This window comes from Protopterus annectens, chromosome 1.part0 (assembly GCF_019279795.1).
Source record: "Protopterus annectens isolate FY-2018-M chromosome 1.part0, PAN1.0, whole genome shotgun sequence".
NCBI classification, from domain to species: Eukaryota; Metazoa; Chordata; order Ceratodontiformes; family Protopteridae; genus Protopterus; species Protopterus annectens.
In genome coordinates, this window is record NC_056725.1 from 835,139,991 (window position 1) to 835,167,880 (window position 27,890).

The 27,890-nt window shown below is 44.1% G+C and overlaps 2 protein-coding genes across 3 annotated transcripts in view; both read right to left on the minus strand.

The window, feature by feature from the left end:
* LOC122794945 (calcium homeostasis modulator protein 5-like) overlaps positions 1 to 27,890 on the minus strand; it is a 597,094-nt gene that overhangs the window by 329,806 nt on the left and 239,398 nt on the right. The window lies entirely within an intron of this gene.
* Positions 23,343 to 27,338, minus strand: LOC122801109 (calcium homeostasis modulator protein 5-like). The gene is made up of 2 exons (XM_044070638.1): positions 26,802 to 27,338; positions 23,343 to 23,384 (listed from the first exon to the last, which is right to left on the minus strand). The coding sequence occupies exons 1-2, from the start codon at positions 27,336 to 27,338 to the stop codon at positions 23,343 to 23,345; spliced, it is 579 nt and encodes a 192-aa protein (XP_043926573.1).

Below are 27,890 nucleotides of genomic sequence, written 5' to 3' on the forward strand. Positions count from 1 at the left end.
TATTTAGGAAGGTATGTAGGAAGAATGCTATTCTTCACAGAAGTAGCATGCACCCCATATACACAGAAACATTGTGAGTAATCAAGTGAAACGTTTTTCTAATATAACTAGTGATGATTTGGTTTTCTCTGATGCACTAAAAACTATAGAAAGTGATTTTAGGCATAGAGGCTATTGCAATAGAGATATGCGTTCATTGGACACTTTTGAGCATACATCTAGGACGTCCTTTTATTAAAAAACAAGGCAGCATAGATGAGAGACCTATAGTGAGGAATAATGATAAGAGGAGATTAGTGATACCCTTTACTAATAATAATACTTCTATTGTCAACATTATTAAGAGACAATGGAACATTTTACAGTTAGATGATGGTATAAAAGGCTTAGTTGGTGAAAAAACATCCTTTAGTTATAAGAATACTAAATCTTTAAAACGTATGCTTTGTTATGAGAGAGTGCCTAAAAATAAGATCTCCTCTGAGAGAAAGGGTACATTTGCATGTCGCTCTTGCAACCAGTGTATATATATAATGAAATCTAATGTTTTTATACATCCAGATACTGGTGTTAAATATGAGTTTAATGAATACGCTGATTGTAAGTCAAGAAATGTGATTTATTTAGCATCCTGCATAAAATGTTACTGTTTCTATATAGGAAAGACTAATAGAACCTTAAGAGAACGGATACAAGAGCATTTGTATGCTATACATAGAGAATGAAGGGAATGCCCTAGCCAAGCATGTACTACAAAATGACACCACACATGCCTTTAGATTTTTAGTAATAGGACAGTTAACAGAGACTGAAAGACTTGGTAATATTGGCAATAAGACAGAAAAAGCTGAGGCAAAATGGATTATTAAGCTGTCTGAATAAAGGTCATGGTCTCAATGATAAATTTTCATTGAGACCATTTTATTAGATAAACCTTTGAAACATTAAACAGTAGTAATAAGTCTCACTATGCAATATGTGTTTTAGTATGTTTTAATATTTTTACTTCTACTATTCATTTATTAACATGAGATTTTTATGATACATTTATATAATTTTTATGGAAAGGAAATTATGTATTTTTGTAACTCACATGTGACTTGCTAATGTGTTTTTCATTGGTGTTTTACTTATATATAAGTTGATTTAAATTTTGTGGTTTGTTGAAGTCTGATGAAGCGTTCCAAGCAACGTGAAAGCGCTTACTTATTCGAATAAAGGACTTGTCTTTTCATTCATCTGGTTTTGCTTCGTTTGTTGTGGAATATCATCCTCTTCTGATTTTGGATTTGTGCTTTTTTTGGGAGGTGATACCTTACCCTGACAGTGTTCTTTTCTTGCTGAGATTTTCTGAATTGTTTAGTTCTGTCCAAGTAATATCTGAGTTGGCGATGGACATCCAAACAGTGAAGTTTCTGTTCCGCTCTGTCAGAATAATTAGGGGAAAAAACTGGCAATTGAATAGATTGGTTAATAATCGTCTGGGAAGCAACCTTGGGCAAAAAAGATGGATTAGTTCTTAAAGATACTCTATCTTTGTGGAAAACCAAGTATGGGGGACGGACACAGAGAGCATGAAGTTCAGACGCCCTCCTGGCTGAAGTAACAGCAACCAGAAAAACTGTCTTCCAGGAAAGAAATTTTAATGAGCATGTAGCAGCCGGTTCAAAGGGGGGCAGAATCAAGGATGCCAGCATTAAATTCAGGTCCCATTGCGGAGGGGGATCTTTGATTGGAGGTTTCAGCAGAAAGATCCCTCTAAGAAAAGCTTTGCAAAGCTTGTGAGACATTATGTTTTGATCCACTAAGCCAACATGAAAATTTGAGATCGCTGCCAGCTGGACTTTAACTGTAGAGGAAGAAGAACCCGACTGAAAAATCTCAGCTAGGAAGTCCAAGACTGACTGTACTGGAGCAGTAAAGGGATCTATGTCCCTAGACTTTGCCCAGAAGGAAAAACGCTGCCATTTGCTAGCATAAATCTTTCTGGTAGAGGACTTTAGAGAAGCTACTATGATATCTCGCATGGGATTAGAAATCATAGGGAGCCTGGCTAAGGAAGGAAGTGGAGCAACCAAGCAGTGAGGTTGAGAGAATGAATGGCCTGGTGCAGATGACCCGAATGGTGGGTCAGAAGATCTGGAATTGGATCCAGATGCCAAGGCTAAACCAAGAGATGACGATGTAGGGACGGAAACCAAATTTGTCGAGGCCAGTAAGGGGCAATGAGAATCAACTTGGCTCTCAAGACGGTAGCTTTCTGAATCACTTGAGGTATCAGCGGGAATGGTGGAAAGGCATAAAGAAGTCCCCAGGGCCAATCCTGGGTTAGAGCGTCTATGGGGGGATGGCCTGGTAGTGGAAAGAGGGAGAAGAAGTCTGGGCATTTGCTGTTTTGGGGTGTAGCAAAAAGGTCGCAGCAAGGGATGCCCCACTTCTGAAAAATCTCATCCACCACTGATTGTTTGAGAGACCACTCATGTGGCATGAGAATAGCTCTGCTCAGTCTGTCCACTAAGAGGTTGGATTTCCCGGGGATATGCGTTGCTATCAGAAACCGATGAGAGGAGATTGCCCATTGCCAAAGTCTGAGAGCTTCTCGACACAGTGGATAGGACCTGGTCCCGCCCTGTTTGTTGATATACCAGACTACGGACATGTTGTCCGTCTGAACTGCAATAGTCCCTAAAGGAAGAAAGTCGCTGAGGGCTTGCAACGTTAAAAGCACTGCTCTCATATCTAGGACATTTATGTGCAGATGGTATTCTATGGGTTGCCAAGTCCCATGGACCATCCTGCCCTGATAATGCCCCCCCACCCGATCAGAGAGGCATCCGAAGTGAATGTAGCAACCGGGACTGGGGGAACAAACAGACGGCCCTGATGGAGTTGTGGAGAAGACATCCACCAGGTTAGGTGACTCTTGCACGATTGCGTCACGAAGATCTCGTGGTGCATGGGAAGCTGCTGGAAGGACCACTGGGTGAACAACATCCACTGCAGAAGACGCATGTAGAAGCGAGCTAAAGGAAGCAGTACGATGGCCGCCATAAGACCTAGCACCTTCAGGACAAATCTGGCCCTGATCTTTTTGCTGAGTAGTATGATCCGAACATACTTTTGGATGTCCAGAATTCTTTGGTTTGTGAGTCTTGCTGACATCCCGACAGTGTCTAATTCTGCGCCTATAAAGGTAACAGATTGGCAAGGGGACAATGAAGATTTTTCGAAGTTTATAGCAATCCCCAGTTGGTTGCAGGTGTGAAGAGTGTAGTCTCTGGCCTTGAGAAGTTGATGCCTGGTGGTGGCAGAGAGGAGCCAGTCGTCTAGATACGGAAACACCTGGAATCCTTGACGTCTCAGGTGAGCCGTGATCACTGCCATACATTTGGTAAACACTCTGGGGGCTGTAGTGAGACCAAAGGGCAGGGCTCTGAATTGAAAATGACTGGTCCCCAGCCGAAAGCAGAGAAACCTTCTGGAGCGCCTGTGAATTTTTATGTGATAGTACGCATCCTGAAGGTCTATTGAGCACATCCAGTTGTCCTTGCCCAAAAGGGGTAGAATGGACTGAAGCGTGACCATCTGGAACCTTGCCTTTTTGACAAACTTGTTTAGTTTGCTGAGGTCTAAAATTGGTCTCCAATCTCCCGTCTTTTTGGGAACCAAAAAGAATCTTGAGTAGATTCCGGATCCTACTTGGTCTGCTGGCACTAGTTGGATGGCTCTTTTTGCTAGGAACTTTGATACCTCCAGCTTTGCCAACTCCCTTAGACCGGGTGAAACGTCCGGGAGGGATTTATGAGGAGCAGGATATCTCACGAAAGGGATATTGTAACCCTCGGATATGATCGACTGTACCCATTTGTCTTGTGACAGGGAACGCCAGGCTGTTGGGTACAGCGACAATCTTCCCCCGACTGCCTCCAAGGGTGGACAGTCGGGCAACACCTCAGGGGTGCTGGAAGGGTTTATCAGAGAGAGGCTCTCTGCTACCCTGATTCTGCGGACCCCCTCTGCCCCTAGGGCGGCATCTATTGTTATTACCCCCTCTGCCTTTGGGGGTAAACTGACCACGTGCGTCCGGCGTGACTCGCTGAGATTTACGGAACCACATTTTCCCAACCTTCTGACCTTTGGGATAGGGTCTTGAAGGGGTGGAGAAATGGACTCCTACAGCAGAAAGAGTCTTGCCGTCTTGCTCACACCTGGTCAATGTGTCCTTCACCTGAGGTCCGAACAAAGCCGAACCATCGAAGGGAGTATTAGTGAAGGACGCCTTAAAGGGTCTCTGAAATTACAAAGCCGCATCCAGGACTGGCCTAAGTGCCAGTCCTGTGCCTGCGGCTGTACTCGCCCCATCGGCTGCATAAGAAATGAGCCGCATGGAGGAGTTAGTTATAGAATTTAGGATTGCAAGCTGTGAGGCAATCTTTTCTTGAGCCCCAGCAGCTGACGGATCCTGAACTACCTCACCTAGTTCCTTGAGAATGCCTCTCTGAAGCCGGGTAAAGTGACAGAGATAGTTCAGCGAGCGCATAGCGAAGGTCGCTGAAGAAAACATCCGCTTACCGTACCTATCCATGGTCCTAGAGTCCTTGTTAGGAGGATGGACAGGTACAGAAGGATCGGCAAGTTCCTTCTTGGTGGCAGCCGCCACCACCATGACATCAACAGAGACACCCTTGGTGAGAAACTGTTTGTCTGCGGGGGCCGTGATGAATTTAGAAGGCCTCCTGGGGACTGGTTCCACAGAATCCGGGGCCGCCCACGACTTTCGAGCCACCACTTCCATGAGCGGGTCGAAAGGCGGAGACACCCAGGAGGTGGAGGGTCGAGATCCAAAATCCTCCAGGTATACTGACTCATCCTCGGAGGGGTTAATGGAAGGCCAGTTCCCCCTCTGCTTAAGGAGTTCCAGGATGTCTGAAAAGGAGACATCCTCAGAGGGGACCGTGGGGAACCCTCCGACTCATCTAAGTCAGTATCTGATGTAAGTGGACTTCGGGAGTCTGTGTGCTTCCTCTTGCACATCCTCTTCTGGCGGGGCTCTCGAAGGATCAGGAGAAACCTCAAAAGGAAGTTCTTTCCAATGGAAACCTGGGCGATGGATCTCTGGGTCCGGGAGCAAGAGAATGGGAAGAGACATCGACAGGCACCGAAGAGGGAGGAGCTAATGGAATTGACCGTTGACTCAGCTCCGGGGCTAGAACACTCCTCATCACCTCAAAGGCTTCCCTTCCAGGGAGGCCAGAATACTCCCGCTCCGAAGAAACAGGAATCCCCGGTCCTGCTGAAAAAGGCTCGAGGCTGATGTCGGTGCCGAGCTCACCAATGCGAAGCTCCAGGAGGCGAGGGTGGGACAAGGGTCGATGCCACTCGCCCCTCGAGCCGACAAGAGACCGGCGACGGATCCCTCCAAGGAAGGTCTCATGGAGGAAATCGGAGTCGAAGATGACGGAGCCGACTGGGGAGGTATCGGCTCAGGTGCACCCACGGTCAACGTTCCGAGAAGCTCCGGCTCCGAACTCTGAAGGAGAGTTGGAGGAGGAATTTCAGGGGGATGGGGGATGAGGGATAGCGGTCATCTGCTGAGACGGGCTATGGAGCATCTGGGCCAGTGCCTGTGACTTCAGTAGTCTACTTACCACCCTCTCCAAATCATGGTCTGATAGCCTGGAAGACCTTGAAGATCGGCTCCGATGGCTCCGCTCCGAAAGCAAAGGAGATCCCGGAGCCGAGCGAATCAACTCCAGGGAAGGGGACCGAGATCTCTTCTTGGAAGGAGCCATGGGAGCCGAAGACCCTTCGGATCCAGCTGGAGCCGACAGCTTATCGGCACCAGTCTTAGTCAAAGATACGTCGGCTCCAGCCGGAGCCGACACCAACATCGGTGCAAGTGTATCGGAGCCAGCCGGCACCGATACCACCACCTCAGAGATAGAAAGATCGGCTACAGCCGGAGCCGATCTCGACTCCGAAGGAATCGGAGCCACCGCCGAAGGCTTAGGAGTCAAAGCCGGGGCTTTAGGTGGCTTAGAGGGCTTGCCCGACCCAGTCTTGGTCGGGGAGCCCTCTGGCTTCAACAAGCCACGTAGGATGAGTTTATTCCTACGATCCTGCAGGACTCTCTGGCTGAAGGAGTGACAGATAGCACAGGAGTCCTGCAGGTGTAGAGGCCCCAGGCAGTACACACAAGAAGTGTGACCGTCTGTCAGAGACATTTTCTGACAGCACGAGTCACACTTCTTGAAGCCTGAGACCTTTACTTCTTTGGACATGGTATGCCAACACAAAAAACAAACACACACACCAGTCACACATTTAGCTAATAAAAAGGGGGAAAACTGATTAACACACCCACACTTCCTGACAGAAAAATAATGGAAGGGAGGCTTAAGGCCTGAAGGGTGGAAAAAATAAGAAGTTATGTACCTACCATAACGTTCCATGTTAGTTGTCTTCTCTCGCCTTCTTTCTTGCTTGATGGGTTCGGAGCCGATCCTCGGCTCCGACTCGGCACTTGCTAAGCTCGAGAGTCACTTTTACCAGCTCGAGGCAGCCCCATATCCCATGATGCAAGGCGGTAAGTACCCAGATCTCGTTTGATGACAAAGGGCAATAGCACCAAGCATAAATACTTCCCAAAGGAAGAAAGAAAGCCTACAGGATGAAAGAAGGACCAGCTCTGAATGGTCTTCAGCATAATAATCTCTTGTAGAAAGGTCTGTCCAGGCCTGGGGAAGGAGGGAGGGTGCAAGAAAGAAGGAGAAGACAACTAACATGGAGCGTTATAGGTACATAACTTAATGTTAAGTTGTCAATCTAGCCTTCATTCTTGCTTGATGGGACCGCGTCCCTAGCACCTCTATCCTGGGTGGCTCAATGGAACAGACTCTTGAGGACTGTAGAGCCAAAACTGGCTCTGTCCCTGGAGGCCAAGTCCAATTTGTAATGGGAAACAAAAGTATGAGGAGTGGCCCAAGTGGCGCTGCACAAATAGTGTCTAAAGGAAGTCTAGCTTGAAAGGCTGTAGAAGTAGCTAAGCTCCTAGTTGAATGTGCTTTAGGTTTTGAGCACAGCTGTTTTCCCCTGAGCAGATAAATTTCAGAGATGACAGAAGAAAGCCATCTAGATAAAGTCACTTTAGAGACAGGAAGGCCTTTCTTGTTATCCATATAGGAAACAAAGAGTTGATCGGTTCCTAAATTGTTTAGTTCTGTCCAAATAATATTTGAGTTGGCGGTGGACATCAAGATAATGTAATTTTGTTCCGATCTGTTTGAATAGTTTGGAAAAATACAGGAGATCAATGGATTGATTCAAATTAGTCTTTGAGGCGACCTTAGGCAAAAAGGTGGATTAGTTCTCAATGATACTCTGTCCTTGTGAAAGACCAAATAGGGGTCGAACCGATAGAGCATGAAGTTCAGACACCCTCCTGGCGATGTAATAGCTACTAGGAATAATGTTTTCCAAGAAAGAAATTTTAGGAGCAAGAAACAGCTGGCTCGAAGGGGAAGAATCAAGGATGTCAGCACTAAATTTAGATCCCATTGAGGAGGAGGATTCCTGATTGGAGGCTTTAGCAGGAAAATTCCTTTCAAGAAGGCTCTACAAAGCCTATGGGACATAATATTGTGATCTGCGATCCCGACATGAAAGTTTGAGATAGCAGCCAACTGAACTCTAACTGTGGAAGAAGAGCAGCCTGCATGAAAAATCTCCGCTAAGAAGTCCAAAACTGCCTGAACTGGGGCAGTGAAGGGATCAATATTCTTGGCTTTAGCCCAATAAGAGAAACGTTTCCATTTGCTTGTATAAATCCTCCTGGTAGAGGATTTTAAAGAAGCTACTATGATGTCTCTAACAGGGTTAGAGATCAAAGGAAGCCTGGCTAAGGAAGGAAGTGGAGCAACCATGCTGAGAGGTTGAGAGAAGGAAAGACCGGTGCAGCTGACCGGATTGGTGAACCAGAAGATCTGGCACTGGGTCCAGATGCCACGGCTGCACCAAAAGGTGACGATGGAGGAACGGAAACCAAATTTGTCGAGGCCAATAAGGAGCAATGAGAATCATTTTGGCTCTCAAGACGGTAGCTTTCTGGATAACTTGAGGGATCAGAGGAAAAGGAGGAAAGGCATAAAGAAGTCCCTGGGGCCAATCCTGGGACAGAGCGTCTCTGGGGGGATGGCCTGACAGAGGGAAGAGAGAAGAAGTCTGGGCATTTGCTGTTTTGGGGAGTAGCAAAAAGATCGCAACATGGGCGACCCCATTCCAGAAAAATCTTCTCCACTATAGATTGCTTGAGAGACCACTCGTGAGGCATGAGAATAGCTCTGCTCAATCTGTCCGCTAAAATGTTGGTTTTCCCAGGGATGTGCGTTGCTACCAGAAACCGATGAGAGGGGATCGCCCATTGCCACAGTCTGAGCGCTTCTCGACACAAGGGTAGGACTTGGTTCCGCCCTGTTTGTTGATATACCAAACTACAGACATGTTGTCTGTGTGGACTGCAATTGTCCCTACAGGAAGAGAGTCGTTGAGGGCTTGCAACGTTAAAAGCACTGCTCTCATCTCTAGGACATTTATGTGCAGGTGGTACTCGAGCGGTTGCCACGTCCCATGAACCATCCTGCCCTGATAATGCCCCCACCCGATCAGGAGGCATCCGTGGTGACAGTGGCTACGGGGATGGGGGTACAAAGTGTCTGCCTTGGTGAATCTGGGGAGAAGTGATCCACCAAGCAAGATGATTTTGCAAATCTGTGTCACCAGAATTTGGTGGCATTGGAAGTTGTTGGTAAGACCACTGAGTGAACAACATCCACTGAAGAAGGCATGTAGAAGCGAGCCAGGGAAGAAGAGTAATGGCGCAGCCATGAGACCTAATACCTTTAGAACCATTCTGGCCTGTACTTTCTTGTTGGCCAGAATGATCCTGACATGACTTTGAATGTCTGAAACTCTTTGGTCTGTAAGGGTAGCTGACCTCCGAACAGTGTTTAAGTTTGCCTATGAAAGTAATAGACTGGCAGGGCAATAAGGATGACTTTGGAAGTTGATCGAGATGCCCAAATGAGAACAAAGATTTATTGTGTAATCCCTGGCTTGAACAAGCTGATGCCTGGTGGTGGCTGACAGGAGCCAGTCGTCGAGATCACGGAAACACCTGGAATCCTTGGCGTCTCAGGTGAGCCGTGACCACTGCCATGCATTTGGTGAACACTCTGGGGGCTGTGGTGAGACCAAAGGGCAGGGCTCTGAACTGGAAATGACTGGACCCCAGCCGAAGCGGAGAAATCTCCTGGGCGTCTGTGAATTTTTATGTGATATCGCATCCTGAAGATCTATTGAGCACATCCAGTTGTCCTTCTGCAAGAAGGGCAGAATCGACTAAAGAGTGACCATTCGGAATCTTGTCTTCCTCACAGACTTGGTGTGTCTGCTGAGATCAATATTGGTCTCCAGTCTCCCGTCTTTTTGGGGACCAAAAGAACCTTGAGTAGATTCCGGGCTCTGAATGGTCTGTTGTAACTGGCTGAATGGCTCTTTTTGCAGTAGTTTTGAGACTTCTAACTCTGCAATTTCCCTTAGACCGGGTGGTACATCTGGAAGGGAATTTGAGGGATAGAAAGGACTTTCCTCGAAAGGAATTTTGTAACCCTCGGATATGATCGACTGTACCCATCTGTCTTGAGTGAGAGAACGCCAGGCTTCTGGGTACAGCGATAGTCTTCCCCCGACTGCCTCCAAGGAGGGACAGCCGGGCAACATCTCAGGGATGCTGAAAGGGCTTGTCAGAGAGAGACTCTCTGTTTCCCTGGTTTTGTGGACCCCTCTGCCCCTAGGCGGCATCTGTTGTTGTTACCCCCTCTGCCTCTAGGGGTAAACTGACCACGTGAATCCGGCGTGACTCCTTGGGATTTGCGGAACCACATTTTGCCACCCTTCTGTCCATTGGGATAAGGTCTAGAAGGGGTGGAAAAACGGACTCCTACAGCAGAAAGAGTTTTGCCGTCCTGCTCACACCTGGTCAAAGTTTCCTTCACTTGAGGGCCAAACAAAGCTGACCCATCAAAGGGAGAGTTTGTGAAGGACGCCTTAAAGGGATCTTCAAAATTACATAGCCGCATCCAGGCTTGGCGTCTAAGAGCCACCCCTGTACCTGCGGCCCTACTCGCTCCATCAGCAGCATATGATATAAGCCGCATGGAGGAGTTTGCAATGGAGTTAAGGGTTCCTAGCTGCGAAGCAATTTTTTCCTGAGCCCCCGCAGCTGTAGGATCCTGCACAACTTCACCTAGCTCCTTAAGGATATCCCTTTGGAGTCTGGTGAAGTGACAAAGATAGTTCAGCGAATGCATAGCAAAGGTCGCTGAAGAAAACATCCGCTTACCATATCTATCCATGGTCCTAGAGTCCTTATTAGGAGGATGGACAGGTACGGAAGGATCTGCAAGTTCCTTCTTGGTGGCAGCCGCCACCACCATGGCATCAGCGGGGACACCTTTTGTAAGGAATTGCTTGTCCAACGGGGCAGTAATAAATTTAGAAGGCCTCCTAGGGACAGGCTCTACAGAGTCAGGAGCAGTCCACGCCTTTCGAGCAATAACCTGCATAAGGGGGTCGAAAGGCGGAGACACCCAGGAGGTGGAGGGCCGAGATCCAAACGCCTCCAGGTGTACTGAATCATCCTCAGAGGGATTATTGGTGGGCCAGTTTCCCCTCTGTCTAAGGAGTTCTAGGATGTCTGAGAAGGAGACATCCTCAGAGAGGATCTTGGAGATCCCTCTGACTCATCTAAGTCAGTATCTGAAGTGATAGGCTCGAGGGTGTCTACATGTTTCCTCATACAAGTCCTCTTCCTTGGAGGATCCCCGACAAATCAGGAGAATCCTCGGAAGAGGGATATTCCCAGTGGGGAAACCTGAGGCGGAGGATCTCTGGGTCCTGGAGCAAGAGAAGTGGCAGAGATGTCAACAGGCACCATAGAGGGAGGAGCTAAGGGAATAGACTGCTGGCTGAGACCAGTGGCCAGCACACTTCATTACCTCGAAGGCCCCCTCCCAGGAAGGTCCGAGAGAACCGCTCCGAAGAACTAGGAACTCCAGGACCCACGAAAGGAAGGCTCCGAGGCAGATGTCGTAGCCGAGCTCACCAAGGCCGAGGCTCCAAGGGGAAGAGCGGGCTCGGACAAGGGTCCGATGCCACTCACCCCCTCGGAGGAGACCAGGGAAGCCCGGCCACCGAATCCCTCTAAGGAAGGTCTCGAAGAAGGAGATAAGAGTAGAGGCTGAAGGAGCAGAAGGGGGTATCTGTCCCTCAGCCATAGCAGAAACCATTCCCGAAGACTCCAACTCCAAACTCTGAGGTAGAGTTGAAGGAGGAACTGCAATGGGGTGTGGACTAATAGTCGTCTGCTGAGACGGACTATGTAGCATCTGGGCCAGTGCCTGTGACTTTAGTAATCTACTGACCACTCTCTCCAAATCATGGTCAGAAAGCCTGGATGACCTTGAAGATCGGCTCCGATGGCTCCGCTCCGAGAGGAGGCGAAGCGGAGCGAAATATCGGCTCCAAGGAAGGGGACCTAGACCTCTTCCTCGAAGGAACCATCGGAGCCGATGAAACTACTGAAACTGTCGGAGCCTACAACTTATCGGCACCGACAGGTAGCTTCGATGCATCGGTTCCAGCCGGAGCCGATACGGCCATAAATGTAAGGGTGTCGGAGCCGATCGGAGCCGACACCGATGCCTGGGCCACATGGTGGTCGGAACCGATCGGAGCCGACACCGAAGTGGTCGAACCAGAGTCGGCACCGATAGCCATCGGTGCCGAAGGTTTAGGTATCCCAGAATCGGCTCCAGCCGGAGCCGATCTCGACTCTGAATGAGTTGGAGCCGAGGCCACAGGCTTGGACACAGAAGCCTGGGCCTTGGAAGACTTAGAAGTCTTAGATGGGGCCGACTTAGCCGGAGAGCCCTCCGGCTTAAGGAGGCCCCTCAAAATCAATTTATTTCTTCTTTCCTGCAGGACTCTCTGGCTAAAAGAATGACATATAGCACAGGAGTCCTGCAGGTGAAGTGGCCCCAGGCAGTACAGGCAAGAAGTGTGACCGTCTGTCAGAGACATCTTCTGACAGCACGAGTCACACTTCTTAAAGCCTGAGACCCTTTCTTTAGACATGGTGTAAAACACACACACACACACACCAGTCCAAGAAATTAAATTAAATATACCAAAAGGTATCACTAACAGACACACACACACACCCTAACAGGGGGGGGATGGGATGGGTGAAAGTCTGACTAAAAGTTATGAGGAGACAGGGAAATTTTCTGTCAGAAAGGGATTAAAACTAAGTTAAAACTAATAATTTTAAGTTTTTTTGTAAAAAGGGGCTAAAATAGTAAAGTAACAATTCACTTACCAGGAGCTGGTAAAAGGAGGACCTCATCAGCGGACAAGCGAGATCTGGGTACTTACCTTGCATCATGGGATATGGGGCTGCCTCGAGCTGGTAAAAGTGACTCTCGAGCTTAGCAAGTGCAGTGGAGCCGAGGATCGGCTCCGAACCCATCAAGCAAGAATGAAGGCGAGATTGACAACTTAACATCTATCCCTAATACAAAGTAGAAAGGTAATATAGGGCAAGATAGATAGGTACTAGTTAACACTAACTCTTAAGAAAAAGAAGTAATGAAAATGGAAATTTTTCTGACTGACTTAGTATAAAAATACTAAAACTCTACCTGAGCTGGTAAAAGGAGACCTCTTCGCGAAGCGGCGAACGAGATCTGGGTAGTCACGCCTTGCATCATGGGATATAGGGTTGCCTTGAGCTGGTAAAATTAGCTCTCGAGCTTTGCAAGTGCCGAGTCGGAGCCGAGGATCGGCTCCGAACCCATCCAGCAAGAATGAAGGCGAGTTTGACAACTTAACATCAATTGTTAGAGCTCGCCCATTGTCAGACATGCATGGTCTCCTGGCAAAGAGGATATGAATGTGTTCTACCTTGTTTGTTGATGTACCACACCATGGACATACTGTCTTGATGGAAATCACTCCCTTGGCTAACAAGTCCTGAAATTCCTGCAATGCTAGGAGGAGTGCTCTCATCTCCAAGACACTGATGTGAAGTTTGGCCTCTGCAGGTGACCAAGTCCCTTATGCTGTTTTCCCTCTGAAATACCCTCTCCCAACCTAGAAGCATCCATGGTTGTTGTGGTCTGAGGAACAGGTGGGCAGAAAAATCTCCCTTCTACCACTGATGGAGAAGTTATCCCCATCTTATATGGTTTCTGCATACTTGAATGAGACAGATTCTGGTGTGTAGAGGGTGAATGCACTGTGACCTTTGGACAAACAGACAGTGTACACTGCAGCACTATCATGCGGTATCTTGCTAATGGTACTAACACAATGGCAGACACCATTAGACCTGACAAATGGAGAATCAGTCTTGCCTGTGGGTGGATATGCTGAATTACTTGAAAAGCTAAAAGTGTTAACAACCAAACGTTTGCAGTTGGGAGTTTGGCAATCTGTCGAACTGTATCTGTCCCACATCCAATGAATTGTATGTGTTATGTGGGAGTCAATTTGCTCTTCGTTTGATTGACTATTATTCCTAATTGGTCTGCAGGACTGAGTAGAAAGACTTGGTGCTGTAATAGGAGCCAATCATATACACATCTAGATATGGGAAAATGTGGATTCAGTGGAGCCGTAGGTGAGCTGCCACCACTGCCATAATCTTGGTGAACACCCAGGTGGGCTGTGGTGAGACCAAACAGCACTGCTCTGAACTGATAATGACTGACTCCCAGACATAAATGGAGGAATCTCATGAATCTTGATTTGGTAGTATGCAACTTGGAGATCTAAAGAGTACCTCCGATTGTCCTTCCTCAAGAGAGACAGTGTGGACTGTACTGTGACCATTTGTAATTTCATCTGTTTGACAGACTGAATGAGGTGGCTGAGATCCAATACTGGTCGGAGGTCCCCTGTCCTCTTTGGAACTAAAAAGAACCTGGAATAGACTCCGGAGTTTAACAGGTCTGGGGGACCTTTTGGATGTCTGTTTTGTTTAGCAATTTTGACATTTCTGTTGCTTCAGATTCCAACTGATAGGGTGGAGTATCGTGAATATTATGTCTTTTATTTGAGGGATACAAAACGTGTATGGAATAACCTCTGGTGATTATCCTTAACACCCATGAGTCGGACGTTATGGTTTGCCAGGCTTGAGGGTGTAAGGTCGTGTCCCTTAACTGCCTCCAGAGTGTAGCAAAGAGGTAATTCTTCAGGGATATTGGTAGGGTTTCTCAGTGAAACAACCATGAAAACCCTCGTTCTGCAGTCCACTTCTACATCTTGGGCAACACCCATTCAAACTGCCTCCTCCTCTGCCTTGGGGAGGTGTATCTCTAAGAGTGTCAAGGTGAAGACCCTGTGATTTTCAGAACTATATTTTATTACTTCCCTTTTGATTCCCAAAATAAGATCTTTGTGTAGTGGAGAAACAGATTCCTAGGGCAGACATGGTCTTTCTGTCTTGTTCAGTTCTAGTAAGTCTCTTTTACTTTGGGTCTAAACAGAGTGGAGCCATAAAAAAGGATGTCTTGAAACTTTCTGCAAAGTTGCAAACCCACATCCAAGCATGGCGATATATGGTAATGCCTGCACCAGCTGCTCTTGATGTGCCACCTGCTGCATTTGAAAGCAATCGCATGTCAACACTGGAAGTAGGCCATAGGGCAGACATTTGGGAATCCACTGATTTCTGGATATCTGATGGTAAGTTACCCAAAAGAGACTTGGATACCTCCTTAATCATGTTCCTCTGGAAAGAGTTAAATGAGAAGGATAATTCAGCTCCCAAAGTGCAAGGCTGCTGAAGAGTAAGTCTGTTTTTCTAGTCTGTCCAATGCCCTGGATTCTATGTTAAGAGGATGGACAGATGAACTTTCCTCAGATAGTTATTTCTTTGTAGCTGCTACTACCACCATGGCATCTACTGCAGGGGCCTTAGACCAGTGTTTCCTCTCTTTTGCAGCTTTAAGGATTCCATCTGGTCTCTTGGGGATTGGCTCTGCAACATCAGGATTCTTCCAAGCACTCTGTGCTATGAGGTTTATCAAAGCATCAGGAGATAGGACCACCCAGAATGTAGATGAGCCAGACCCAAAGGCTTCAAGGAACATGGACTTATCTGTAGAAGGAGTTCCAGTGGACCAGCCCCTCTTCTGCTTCATCAATTCTAGGATGTCCCCAAATGCGATGTCTTCTAGGGGGGACCTGGGGGATCCTTCTCCTTCATTCAAATCCGTGTCCTCAGTGACTGACTCAGGCGAGGAGTCCATCTGATTTTGTCTGCACATCTGTTTTCATGGAACATGTCTCTGGGTCTCTGATGGTGACACATAGGAATCAGACAGGGAGCTGAAATGTAGAGCTGTCTGGAAGCCTTTGGGTTCAAACTGTCCCTGTTGACTCAAATGAAAGGAATGAAGCACAGGATCCATTGAGGTCAGGATGAATCTGAACTTGGTTCATGTACTTGGCTTCTTGGACCAGCCCTTTCCGCAGCCTTGAAAGCCAACTCTGCCATTGAAGCCAAGGAAATACTTCCTCTGTCAGCTGACTAGGGGAGTTTCCCAGCTCCAACAGAGATGAGCTGTCAAGTGCTGAAGCACTGAGGGTGAGGAATGGCTCTGAAAACATTGGTGATGACTCCACCATTGGCAAGCCAACCCTGATGCATCAGCTCCAGGACTCATCCTAACCCGACAGCATTGGAGTAAAGTGAGTAAGGGATGATACTGAAGCTGAAGTCACTAGAGCTGTTGGATCCAACAGAGGTGTGCTGGAAGGGTTCGGAACCATGGAGACTAGATCTGAGTATCAGAGAGAAGTGTGACAGGATTGATGGGCCTGTTTCTGGCCCTCCTCTGGGAGACAGTGCCAGAGGACCCCCCCCCCCATCTGGAGCTGTGTCCTCAAAAACTTCCTCATCATCCAGCTGACGTACATTTCGGTGGGACTTCTGGTGGACCATTCAGACCTTGACAATGAAGCTACAGACAGAGGTGTTGAAGGCAACTTATGCAGCAGGACTGGCAAATGTAACATATGGTTCACCAGACCTAGGAAAAAAGTAGCTATAGGGGAGGGAGTTCGGACCCAGGGGGCACATGGATCTGACTGGCTCGAAGTACTGGGCATCAAACCTGACAAGACTGCTCAGATTGGAGACCCTTTTCAGGATTTCTCTGCTCTCTTTTCTTCTAATCTCTTCTCATCAGTCCTTTTTTCTACCAACTTCTCTCTGTGCTTTTCTTTTGTTCTGTCTTTCTTTTTCTCCTTTCTCTTCTCAGTATTGGGAGAAGCAGATGACTGTCTTACTTTAGATGACATAGAAGATGACCCTGTTTGTGGAAGAAGCAAGCCCTTAATTATTAGCTTTTCACTCCTGCCTTGGATGGCTCTGGATTTGAAGGCAACACAGATATCGCAGTTTGCCTGAAGGTGAAAGGCACCCAAGCGATAAACACAAAGGGAGTGGGGGTCTTGAGGAGGGATTTTGTGACCACATACTAAACTCTAATCTGGTAAAAGGCAAAAACTTGCACTGTCACACAGAAACAGACTTAGGACTTAAAATACTATGTAAATATTAACCTATCCCTAAAATACAAACTACACTATCCTAAATACAAAAAGCTAAAGGAAGGAGACAAGAGGTTGAAAAAGCTGCTTTCACTTATTGTGATTGCAAGAAAAACTCTTGGAAACATGTCTGGATGAACAGGTGACAAATGAGATCTGAGGTAAATCAGACAGAAGGAGGAAATTGTGGATAGAGGAGTCACAGTCTCAGATCCAAATCTCTGGTAGAAGGCATTGAAGTCAGATCCAATCGTATCTGACAATCCAATATCAGATCTGCTATATTATGGTGCCATATACCTGCAAGATATGGCACAGCCTACGGTCTAGGACAAACTCGGAGAGTGTGAGGCTGTGGGTTCATGCAGTGGTCAAGTATGCAAATCAAACAAATTTGCAGCTCAGTGCTGCACTTTCCATGAGTCAGAAATCATATAAGTGTGATTCGCAAAGTAGCTTCTTTTTCTTTGGAAACTGACAACATTTTCTGAGGATAGCTGGAAGAATGGCAGCCTCTGCTGGTACCCACAAAGTATTCCTACATGTTGTATAAAGGACAGCAAGATTATGCTTTATGTTCTTCGTAGCTAGTTCATGGAACCCCTACTATAGTGACTTCAAAAAAGTGGACAGCTGCTATGATCTGGCTTAGGAATTTTCCTTCCTAATTGATGGGCATTACCAGGACAGGGAACAGTGTTGGCATCATTATGATTACTTGTTGCACAGGAACCCTGAAAATATACATGCCTTTGAAGCAGACGTTAGGTAACAACACCCCAGATGGTATTGTATGGTTAAGTTAGTATGTTTTTTCTTCTTGTTTGATGTTTGTTACTATTCCTTGTATCGAATATTTGCCAAGCTCAGCTTAGGCATGTGCAAGATACTGCGAGGTAGATTTGGTTTTGGCATTTAATGGTACATACAAGCTCCATTTGGTGTTGGTTTCTAATGGGGCATCACATGAAGTGGGGTTACGTTGAACCACGTCAAAGTTCCTTGTACTGGCAGGTATCTATCAAGATGAGCTTAGGTATGTATAGGCTACTGTGTGGAGCTTCACTGTTAAATGGAGGAGGTGGCATGCAATGGCATATGCAAACTCCATCTGATGGGGGTTTCTACAGCAAAATTATATGGGATAAAGCCAATATCTTTGCTCGCTGCAGTCACAGCTGAGTTTCTACCACGGATGTGCATTTGATGAACATCTCTGATGTAGATTTCAAAGTAAATGGCAGAGGCAGACATTGATAATAAATGACTCCAGTGTGGAAGCACAAGTGCCTCCTGTATTCATTGGAAATTGGAGGGGGTATGTATCTTGAAGGTCCAAACAGCATATCCACTCTCCTCTTAATAAGGAAAGAAGAACTGACTGTTTCACAGCTACAAAAAAAGATTTGATTTTTGAATGAATGAATTTAGGTTGGGCTAGAAACGGAACTGTATTCCCTCCTTCATATTACTGCTGTAACTCATTTTTCCTCAGAGACCATCTTCCACATAAGAGGAAAGAGGGACACACAGCCCCCAATTACCTCCAGAGTGACCTAGATTGTACAAAGCTCTCTACAGGTTCTGCTACACTCTTTTGCCATTATCTCTAAACACAACTGATATTATTTTTTCTTCTCACTTACAGTACATGGATTAGAAAGAGTCCCCTGTACTTGTTCCTGTACTTTTCCCCCATCCCCTTCATGCCATCACAGCACACACTTCCCTTCACAATATAGTGTTATTTCCTTTCCTCCTCTTTTTTTCTCTGCATCAGCATCAGGTTATATTATTACCTGCAACACTTCAGGTGCCATTTTTCAAGCTTCCTACCTGTACCCCGGCAACTGTATCGGTCCCAAAAGTGGCATGCTTGCCTAGTAAGTGTTTATTCTGTCTACATTTTGTTCAATGATTAAGGGTGTACTTTTGCTCTTGTAATGTCTTTAGTTGCACTGTTCAGGAATTTCCTAGTTAGTGTCTAGTATAATTAATTCCTCAACATTAAACCTCTACTGTTTGTCTCTGCAATGCTTGTTGCTCTTTATTGTGAGCACTAAGCAAAGATCCACTACTCAAGTTTTAATTGAAATACAATACCTGGTATCTTGATCTGCGAAAGCTTGAGCTTTTTTTCTGACTGTTTCTGTTAATTTTGCTAGTTATTTGAGCAGTTTATGCCAAATCAACTGAAAGCAATGCAAATGTGCTGTTGTCTGTGATACTTTTTTTTCACAGCAATAACCGTTGCAATTTATGAGGAATGTACCTTTTGCTATTTTAAATGCCAAATATTTTTAAAACATTATTGCCTAGATTTTGTTTAGCTTCCTCTCTACCTCCTATGGCTATCTCATTGCATGTCTCCCCTTCCGTCTGTCTTCCTGCTGTCACTCACCACTTTCTGTCTGCTCCAACACACCACTTTTGTCACTTTACTGCCCATCTCTTTTTATCTCCTTGTCTCTATTTTCCATTTCTTTCCTTTGCATCTGCCGTACTCTTATTCCACCTCTCTCACCTAACTACACCCTACTGCTGTAGCATCTGTATGTCTGACTCTATAAAGCTGTGACCTTTTATCTAAACCCTTTATTGTCCTTTATACCAATTGGTGTTTAATGTTTGTTTCCATACAGCTAACCTTCACGTGGAAAACTAAGTCTCCCCCCCCCCTCCCCCCCACTGTGAACAGTGGCCTTGGACTGCTACTGAATGAAAGCTCTGTTGGGGTTTTCTTCACTCCATTTGCCGATGTTTTAAATAATTAATTACTTGCCAATCTTTTTAACATCAATAATACTAGTTGTAGCAAAGTTGTCTAGTGGTGAGCATGCTCTCCAGGTTGCCCTCACTGATCCTCCTCCCCCAAACCTCCCTCCCATACTTTCTTTAGATGGCTACTACCTGACTGCATGCATCTAGGAACTGAACCAAACCCAGACAAACTAAACGTATACCCTAGCCTCTCTAAACACACCCCCTTTCCCCTCCCTACTTCCTCCCACACCCTCCTATCAATACTCATTTCCTCTTTACTTAACACTCCTCACTAAAAGAGACCTTTTCTCATTTTTCACACACTTTACCTTTTCCCTTTCTCCTTTCCACTTGATACTACCATTTATTTTATCATATACTAGTTTTCCAAACCTTGTAAACTATGTCTCTCCCAAGCTATAACTTACCTTACAACATGCTAATTATTATTTGTATCACTCCCATTCTCCTTTTACTTCCTATTGCTACATCTTAACTGTTGCACACTCTCAAACATAGACCCAGCACCTATTCTAACCTACTCCCAAATTAATTGGTCTACCACTTGTACTTTTCCCATAGCCCCATCTCTCTTCAATCATTGTAACACTGCCCTATTCAAAATAAAGCTATTCCCACTCCCCACACTCCCTATTAAGATAAAAACAAAATATCACTTTCTTTACAACAGCTGTACTCCACTTAAATTTCCTATGATAAACATGCTACTCAGGTGACATACATCCCAACCCAGGAACTGTCTGCAACACCTCTCGCTCTACCCAGCCTTCACTCCCCCTCAACTCCACCCCCAGTACCTCTACAGAGACTCGCTCCTCTGCATCTACCAAAAACCTATCTATACTATCTATGAACATTCAAAGTATTAGGAATAAAACCTCCTTACTTCATTCCTGGATCTCCCTATATGCACCTGACATCCACACCCTCTCTGAAATTTGGCTAACACCACACATATCTGACACTGAAATGCTTCTTCCCCGGTTGTAATATCTTACACCAAGACAGATTTAAGATAGGGGGGGGTGTATCCATTCTGTATTCTAATCAACTCTCTCTCCATCCTCTATCAATCTCTCCTTCTAACTTCCACTCAGCAGAAGCTCCCATTGTCAACTATAAACTGAACAACAACAGGAAGTTAGCAATTGCGACAATTTACTTTCCCACAGGTAATGTCTCTACTCTTGAACTCTTTTTCTCCTGGATTTCTCAGACTATTTCTTATGAAACTGTTATCTTGGGTGACGTTAACATAGACTGGAATACAACAGACATCGATTCCCCTAACACTAGCATTACCATCTGTGGTTTCTCCCAGCTAATCACTACCCCTTCGCATCCAAATAAACACACCAATTCTGCCTCTAGACTTGACTGGATCCTCACCTCCAATCGCAACCTCTATCACTACCCCACCACACTGCCAGACACTCTAAGTGACCACCTTCCCACCTTCATACAAAGACACTCTCCCCATCTGTACAAATCAAAGTATTGCAAAGACTGTCACAAACTCGCTAATTTCAAACTACTTGCTCTCCTCAATAAACTTCCTCCATGACCTCCCCTTGGAAGAAGCTGTCCTAAAATTTAACAGCATCTTCCTAAACACACTAAACTCCCTGGCTCCCATTAGGAAAATAAGAATCAAATACCATTTTGCTCCCTGACTAACATAAGCCACTCGAAGCTGCGAAAGTGTCGGAAAAAATGGAAAAAAACAAATTACTTTCTGATCTTCAAAGCTATAGAGAACACCATAATCAAACCAAAAAAATGTCAACCTCAACAAAAAATTTTTTTACCAAGAACCACTAAATAACCTCCTCTCCAACCCAAAATATTCTGGCATTCTGTTAATAAACTCCTACATCCTGGCAGCCCCTCTTCACCAAACCCCTGCCCTAACAGCTCTGCCATAGATACTGCCACCTTTCTTAACTCCTTCATAGACTCTATCCTCAATCTAACCAAAAATGGCAACATTACCTACACCACTAACCCTCCAACTACCCACACAACCTCCTTCTCTCTTAAGCCTGCCCCTACAGCTTATATTAGATCACTTCTCAGCAAACTTAAAACATGCTCGCTGTCTGCCGATAACCTACCTCCTCTATTCCTTAAACTTGTTGCCAATTCTATTGCTTATCTCATCTCCATATTACTCAACAGATCAATCCAGGAAAACATTGTCCCTGAAATCTGGAAGAAATTCTATGTCATACCCTTACATAAAGGTGGTAATTTGGCAGACCCCTCTAATTTCAGACCAATCGCCATTCTTTCACCTCTATCAAAAATTCTCAAAAGTGCATTCATAAACAGCTCCTTGATAATTTTCTACTAGAAAATCTCCTCCTACCCAACATGGCTTTCACCCTAACCACAATAAATCTACTGCACTGATATCATTTAAAAATTCTACTGCAAATTTTTGTGACAATAATAAACTAGTCTCCTGTCTATTTATTGACCTCTCTAAGGCCTGTGACACTGTTTCCCACAAATTACTTCTAACCTAACTAACTACCCTTAAACTCTCCAACTCTGCACTTTCTTGGTTCTCTAACTCCTACTCCAATATATATCAGTCTGTTAAATGGCAATTTATCTCATCTCCCTTCTTACCAGTACAAACAGGGGTTCCCCAAGGCTCCATCCTTGGACTCCTCCTGTTTAAGGCTCCATCCTTGGACACCTCCTGTTTAATATCTTTACTAATGACCACTACTCATCCTGTCCCCTTCTCCTATTCTTCCCCAAATCTCTCCACCATCACAAAACTATGTTACTGTCTCCTCCCTTAACAACACAACATATCTGTTGAACCTCACACAAAACTTCTAGGAGTTATTGCAGATGATCAACTAAAGTTTGATCTCCACATTCAACAGTGTATCAAAAAGACACATCAAAATTGGGATTGCTCTACAGGCACAAACAAAATTCCTTACAAATTATTCTAAACTCTTTCTCTTGCACCAGCTTTCCTACTCCCCACTCTACTCTATGCTGCCCCTATTCTCACTAACCTCCAATCCAAACTTATGTCTAAACTGGAACTCACTTATAATAAAATTGCAAGATTTCCTGCTAATCAACCTTATCTCTCTCACCACTGTCTATCCTTGAAAAGCCTACAGTGTCTGGAACTCCACCAGCAACTCCTCCTACCTCAGCTTCACCTGGCTCATTCCATCCTATAAAAACACTCTTCCTGTCCTTGTCTCTCTACCCTCATTCCTTCTTATACTTCCAACCATTCACTCCGAAGCTCTCAACACCACCTACTGGAAGTTTCTGTGCCCAATAAAAATATTGGCAAACTCCTCTACAACCACTCTGTGGCAAATGGTTGGAATAAACTGCCACTGTGCACTATGTGTAAGATCTATCCTTAACATTAATTTCTTTAAAATACCCCTAAAATAATGGCCATGCTTATGCACACACCCAACTTACACTACCCTCCCCTCCTTTGATACTATTGCTGCTATCTCCAAACTTCTCCCTCCTTTTTTGTTAACTGCTTTTAAAATCCTATTAATAGGCAGTATTACATACAGCTTTCAGTGCTGTACCTTTTCATACTCCCATCTACTACTCAACATGGCGTTCACCCCTATCACAGCACCACCACAGCTCTTTTATCCTTCACCAACACAGTTAACAACCAGAGAAATAATGGCAGATTTGTATCTGCCACCTTCCTCAACCTGTCAAAAGCCTTTGACATGGTCAGACACAGTATACTCATCAAACCCTCTCTAACATTGGCCTCAGTGACTCCTCCTTAGCCTGGTTCCAAAGCTACCTAGATGGCCACCAACAAGCAGTACTTTGGCAGAACAAACTCTTTCCACTGCTCCCAGTCACTCTTGGTGTGCCACAAGACTCCATTTTAGGCCCATTACCTTTCTCTCTATATACTGACAACCTCCACTCTTCCATTCCTAACGCATCTGTTAAACAATATGCAGATGATTCTATGCTAATCTGTTCAGCTTCTTCCTTACAAGAACTCCAATCACTTACTCAGCTATCCTTTCTATCAGTCGAAAAATTCCTATCTAACATCCAACTTATTTTAAATCCTAATAAAACACAACTGCCGCTTTTCAAACCAACCAGATTCACCTCCTTAGACCCCACATTTAATATCACATCCAGTAACAAAACTGTTATTTACCCCAAAGCTCACACAAAACGTCTCGGTGTTAAGATTGACAATAATTTGAGATTCGATACTCACATTGCCCATACAGAAAGTACATAAGAAACTTGGAACCCTCTATAGGAATAGACAGTACCTTACCAAACAATCAAAAGTCACCATATCACGTACCCACCTCCTTTCCACCCTACTATACGCCTCCCCTATCCTCACCAATCTCAGAAAGACTGATTTGGCAAAACTAGAATCCTGCTATAACAACATCGCCAGGTTTGCCACTGACTCCCCATATAGAACACACCACTGCATAGCTTTGAAGCAGCTTGACTGGCTAGAATTTCCTCAACTCTTGCAGTAAAATTAACTTACACTAGCACATAAAATTCTGTATAACCCCAAGAAAACATCTTCACTCCAAACCCTACTGCAACCTTACTCGAGTAACAGGACTCTGCGCTCAAATAAAGTCCTTCTTGTAGTAAATAAACCCCTCAACACAGCAGGTGAATCATTCTTCTCTAATTTTATATCCAAAATTTGGAACTCCTTACCCACACACATATCTTCTATCTCACCATTAACATAGTTTAAAAAGACAATAAGAACTCACTTTAATTCTAATTGGCTCTACTTCTGTACTGCTCCAAGCTAGCTTCAAATTTTAGTTCCACTACTCTTTGTACACAATGGTTAACATGAACAGATCTATCCTTGCTGTACACAGGGCTACATCCTAGGACTACTACATTACTAGATTAATCAATTACACACTTGTATACTTCTGTATGCATCTACTTAATTATGTTTTGTCTGTATATATCAATTATGTTTTCTTACTCTGTTAATGTCAACATATTTTTTTGTTTATTGTATATGTCATTACTATTTTAGTGTATTATATATTGCACCCATTCTTGATGTTGTTTATTTGTGGAGCTTTTCTCCTCAGGCTTCCACTGAAAAATGACGTGTCCAGTGGACTTTCCTCGTTAACAAATGTAAAATAAATAAATAAAATAAATATTGTACACTGAGTTGTTTCTGGAAATTTCTTGTATATATAATCTGTGTTATCACTTATGTGTTCACTGTGCATTATATGCTTGTAATTTTTGTATCCTGTTTAACTTGGTCATTGTACTTAATGTAACCCTTTTACTCTGTTATTTTTGTCGAATTTCATACATGTATGTAACTTTTTTTACTTTTAAAACTGCAGCTTTTCTCCTCGGGCCTCCGTTGAAAAAGGGCTGCTGCCCAGTTGGACTAACACGGTTAACACGTCAAATAATAATAATAATAATAATAATAATAATGGAAAAAAAGACATCAGAACTGCTGCTGTCCACCAATGGTTTGACCCTAGCCTCTTGACCTATGACCTTACTGACAGTTTGTCTTGTTGTGTTTTGTTTACTCTAGTGGCCTCTTTCTGAGGCTTTTGTTGTATGTTTACTTAAATGGCATTCACTGTTGGCTTCTCTGCTATATGGAAAAGGAACAGTGTGGAGAGTGGAACTTAACATCCACAACAGTGAAGGTTTTGTACTGTTTCTCCATTTCTCAACATTCTCATTGACCTCCTTACACAATAGGTGAAGAACTGAGGAAGCTCTTAAAGGTCACTTTAGTGTTCTCATCAAGGACTACAAGTCAGATGAGTGCTGGCAAATGGCAGTGCCAGATCCCATGGCATTGGCAGTTGTCTCTGCCATGCTTTACAGTGCATACAAAATGAGGATGCTTATGTTAGAAGATGCTGTGGCTGGGGAAGACTAACTTTACTTTTTAAGGGACAGTCTAGGAACAAATCTTCTGGCATATGAAGCATTTCATCAACCAAATCTCACTAAAAATGCACCATGTACATGATGTACTTAAGGGCCCCTCAACAACAAAGTGGTAGGTATATAAACACACCTCCCAAACCTGCCCATGACTCTTGACTCTCTGTATGCAGTATGGACAGTGAGATTGTCTAGTGTACCACCTTCCTGAAGGTCACAGCAAAGATAATTATAAATGCAGTCTCTGTCAAGATAGCCTACTTCATGGGAATGAGGGATCGACTATGGTAAGGTTTCTTGGGAACAAGGTTTTGCATTGTTTAGGCTATTGAGTGGGAGTGGGGAAGACACCCAGGAAACTGGAGAAGTCTGCATCAGGGGAGAGAACATGATCAGCTAGCCAACACCATGCTGTCTAATCAACTTGCTGTTTCCTACATGGGTATAATCACCAGGAAAGAGCATTTCCAAAGTCTAATTCCTGAATTTCTGGTACAGATGCATGCCTAAAACTAAGGTAGTAAAGTTTAATCTACAAACTGACATGATTTGTTAAGCACACATACTGAAACATATACATACACACACCTTTGTAAAAGGTAGAGACATTTTATTAACACCATTGTTTTTTTGTTTGTTTTCTTTTTTTTTAACCCGTGCTGTGCACTTGTTTGAGTAGTGCTGACTGATTGTCGTATTCAGGCACTTTACATTATATGAGTGATGTACTGTGTTGTTGTAGGGAACCACCTCTTTAGTTTCAAAATAAAATGTTGATGTACACTGTCCAGGAATGACACAGCCAGATCTTAAAGCACAAAGGTTCAGATATATTTTAGGATCTACAGTTATATTTGCATATTTTAAACAAATCATTAATTAGTTTGTATTATTGAATATGGTTAAGCTTTAGTTTAATGTATTCTTGCATATCATTGCTCTATACAGCATTTTATATAGTAAAAGTGCTAATCCACTGCATGTGTTACACAGGATTTGGTTTAAACTGCTTCCAAAGGAATACTATTGCAAGAGTTATTCTTGCAGTGTCCTCATCAGTTTTTCTTTTTCTGGGTGGTTCAACTTCTTTCCACATTCCAAAAAAAAAAAAAAAAAAAAAAAAAAAACAGAGCTTAGGATGAACTGACTATCTTGACAAATTATCCCTAAGATTGTACTATTGGTATTTTCTTCCTGAGTCTTCCCTGAATTGATGAACTCAATGAACTTTTGTCTCAGCAGGATTAACTCAGTTAACAAAAATAAATAAAACAAAGTAAAATATAAAAATCTTTTTATTGGGTAATTTCAAACTATATTTCAGATCTGTTATAACTATTTCATATATAAGCACATTTCAGAGTTCTTACCTGAGACTGTACTCGAAGTATTTGTAGCACATCCCTATTATCAGAGACATTCATTCTTGATCTCCCACAGGGGACTTTGTAGACATCTTCTTTGCACCACAGGGGCTTATTCTGACAGAGGTACGTCCGGTAGTACTCATTTTCCCAACCACTCAAAGTACACTCGTAAGAGGTCCCAATGATCAAGGTCACAGCAAGCCATGTTGTTGGGGCTACCAAAGCACCTGCTGTGATTTTTCCAAAAATACAAAGGCAATAAAATATGTTACCATTAGGGCACAGCCTTTTTGGATTGTAAAAACACCCAGTTAAACATCTCCATGTCCATGAATTAACAAGGATGCTCAAAATCAGTAACACCAATGCAGGAACAAAGAGAAAGACAAGCCCGTAGGTCAGATTCTGGCTACTGCATGGGCACTTAAAGGCAAACAAGGAAAACAGGCGCTCCCCTCCAACAGTCAGCAGTGAAATAGAACCATATCCAACTACTGTCTTCTGGTAGAAGGATTTTATGACTTTTTTAAATGTATCCATGTTTTCCAAATTCTGAATTACTTACAAAAGTGTTTTGACCGAGTATGTGTGCTTTATCTTTTCTCGTCTTAAAACATATATTAGCATCTGTCACTACAGCAAATGGGACGACTAATGCTAGGAAGCCTTGCAGTGTGCTACTGAGGGAGGGGCCCTCTACTATATAATGTTTAGTTGCTTAGGTACAGCCCACAAGAAGACAATACCAAGTGAACATTAGAGTGCAGCAATGGGAGGCTGCTTTAGCAAAGCTGGCAACACTAACCCCGTAGATAAATTTTGTGTTACTGTTGGCATTATTTTAGTTTGTTTTGTAATATGCAAGGCAGTCAGTGAGCTAAAGCTGGTGAATTTGTAAGAAATGTATACTTTTTGAAATGGAAACATTTGATATATACTCTGTTTTAGACATACTTTAGTCTCATTTTTTTCTTACACATTTTAACTTACAAACTACTCTGTGCAGTCTTTTTTCATTTGCATACATGTCTATTTGCTCTGGCATATCTTCTTTTATTTTGCCTCGTTACATAAAATAATTTATATCAACAT

What these genes read in the sequence shown, in the direction of transcription:
- LOC122801109 (XM_044070638.1), bottom strand. Translation starts at nt 27,338, where the DNA reads ATGGATACATTTAAAAAAGTCATAAAATCCTTCTACCAGAAGACAGTA. An exon ending in TACTTCGAGTACAGTCTCAG is followed by an intron (nt 23,385 to 26,801) that starts GTAAGAACTCTG and finishes ATAGAGAGAAAG; the next exon opens with GTAATGGGCCTAAAATGGAG.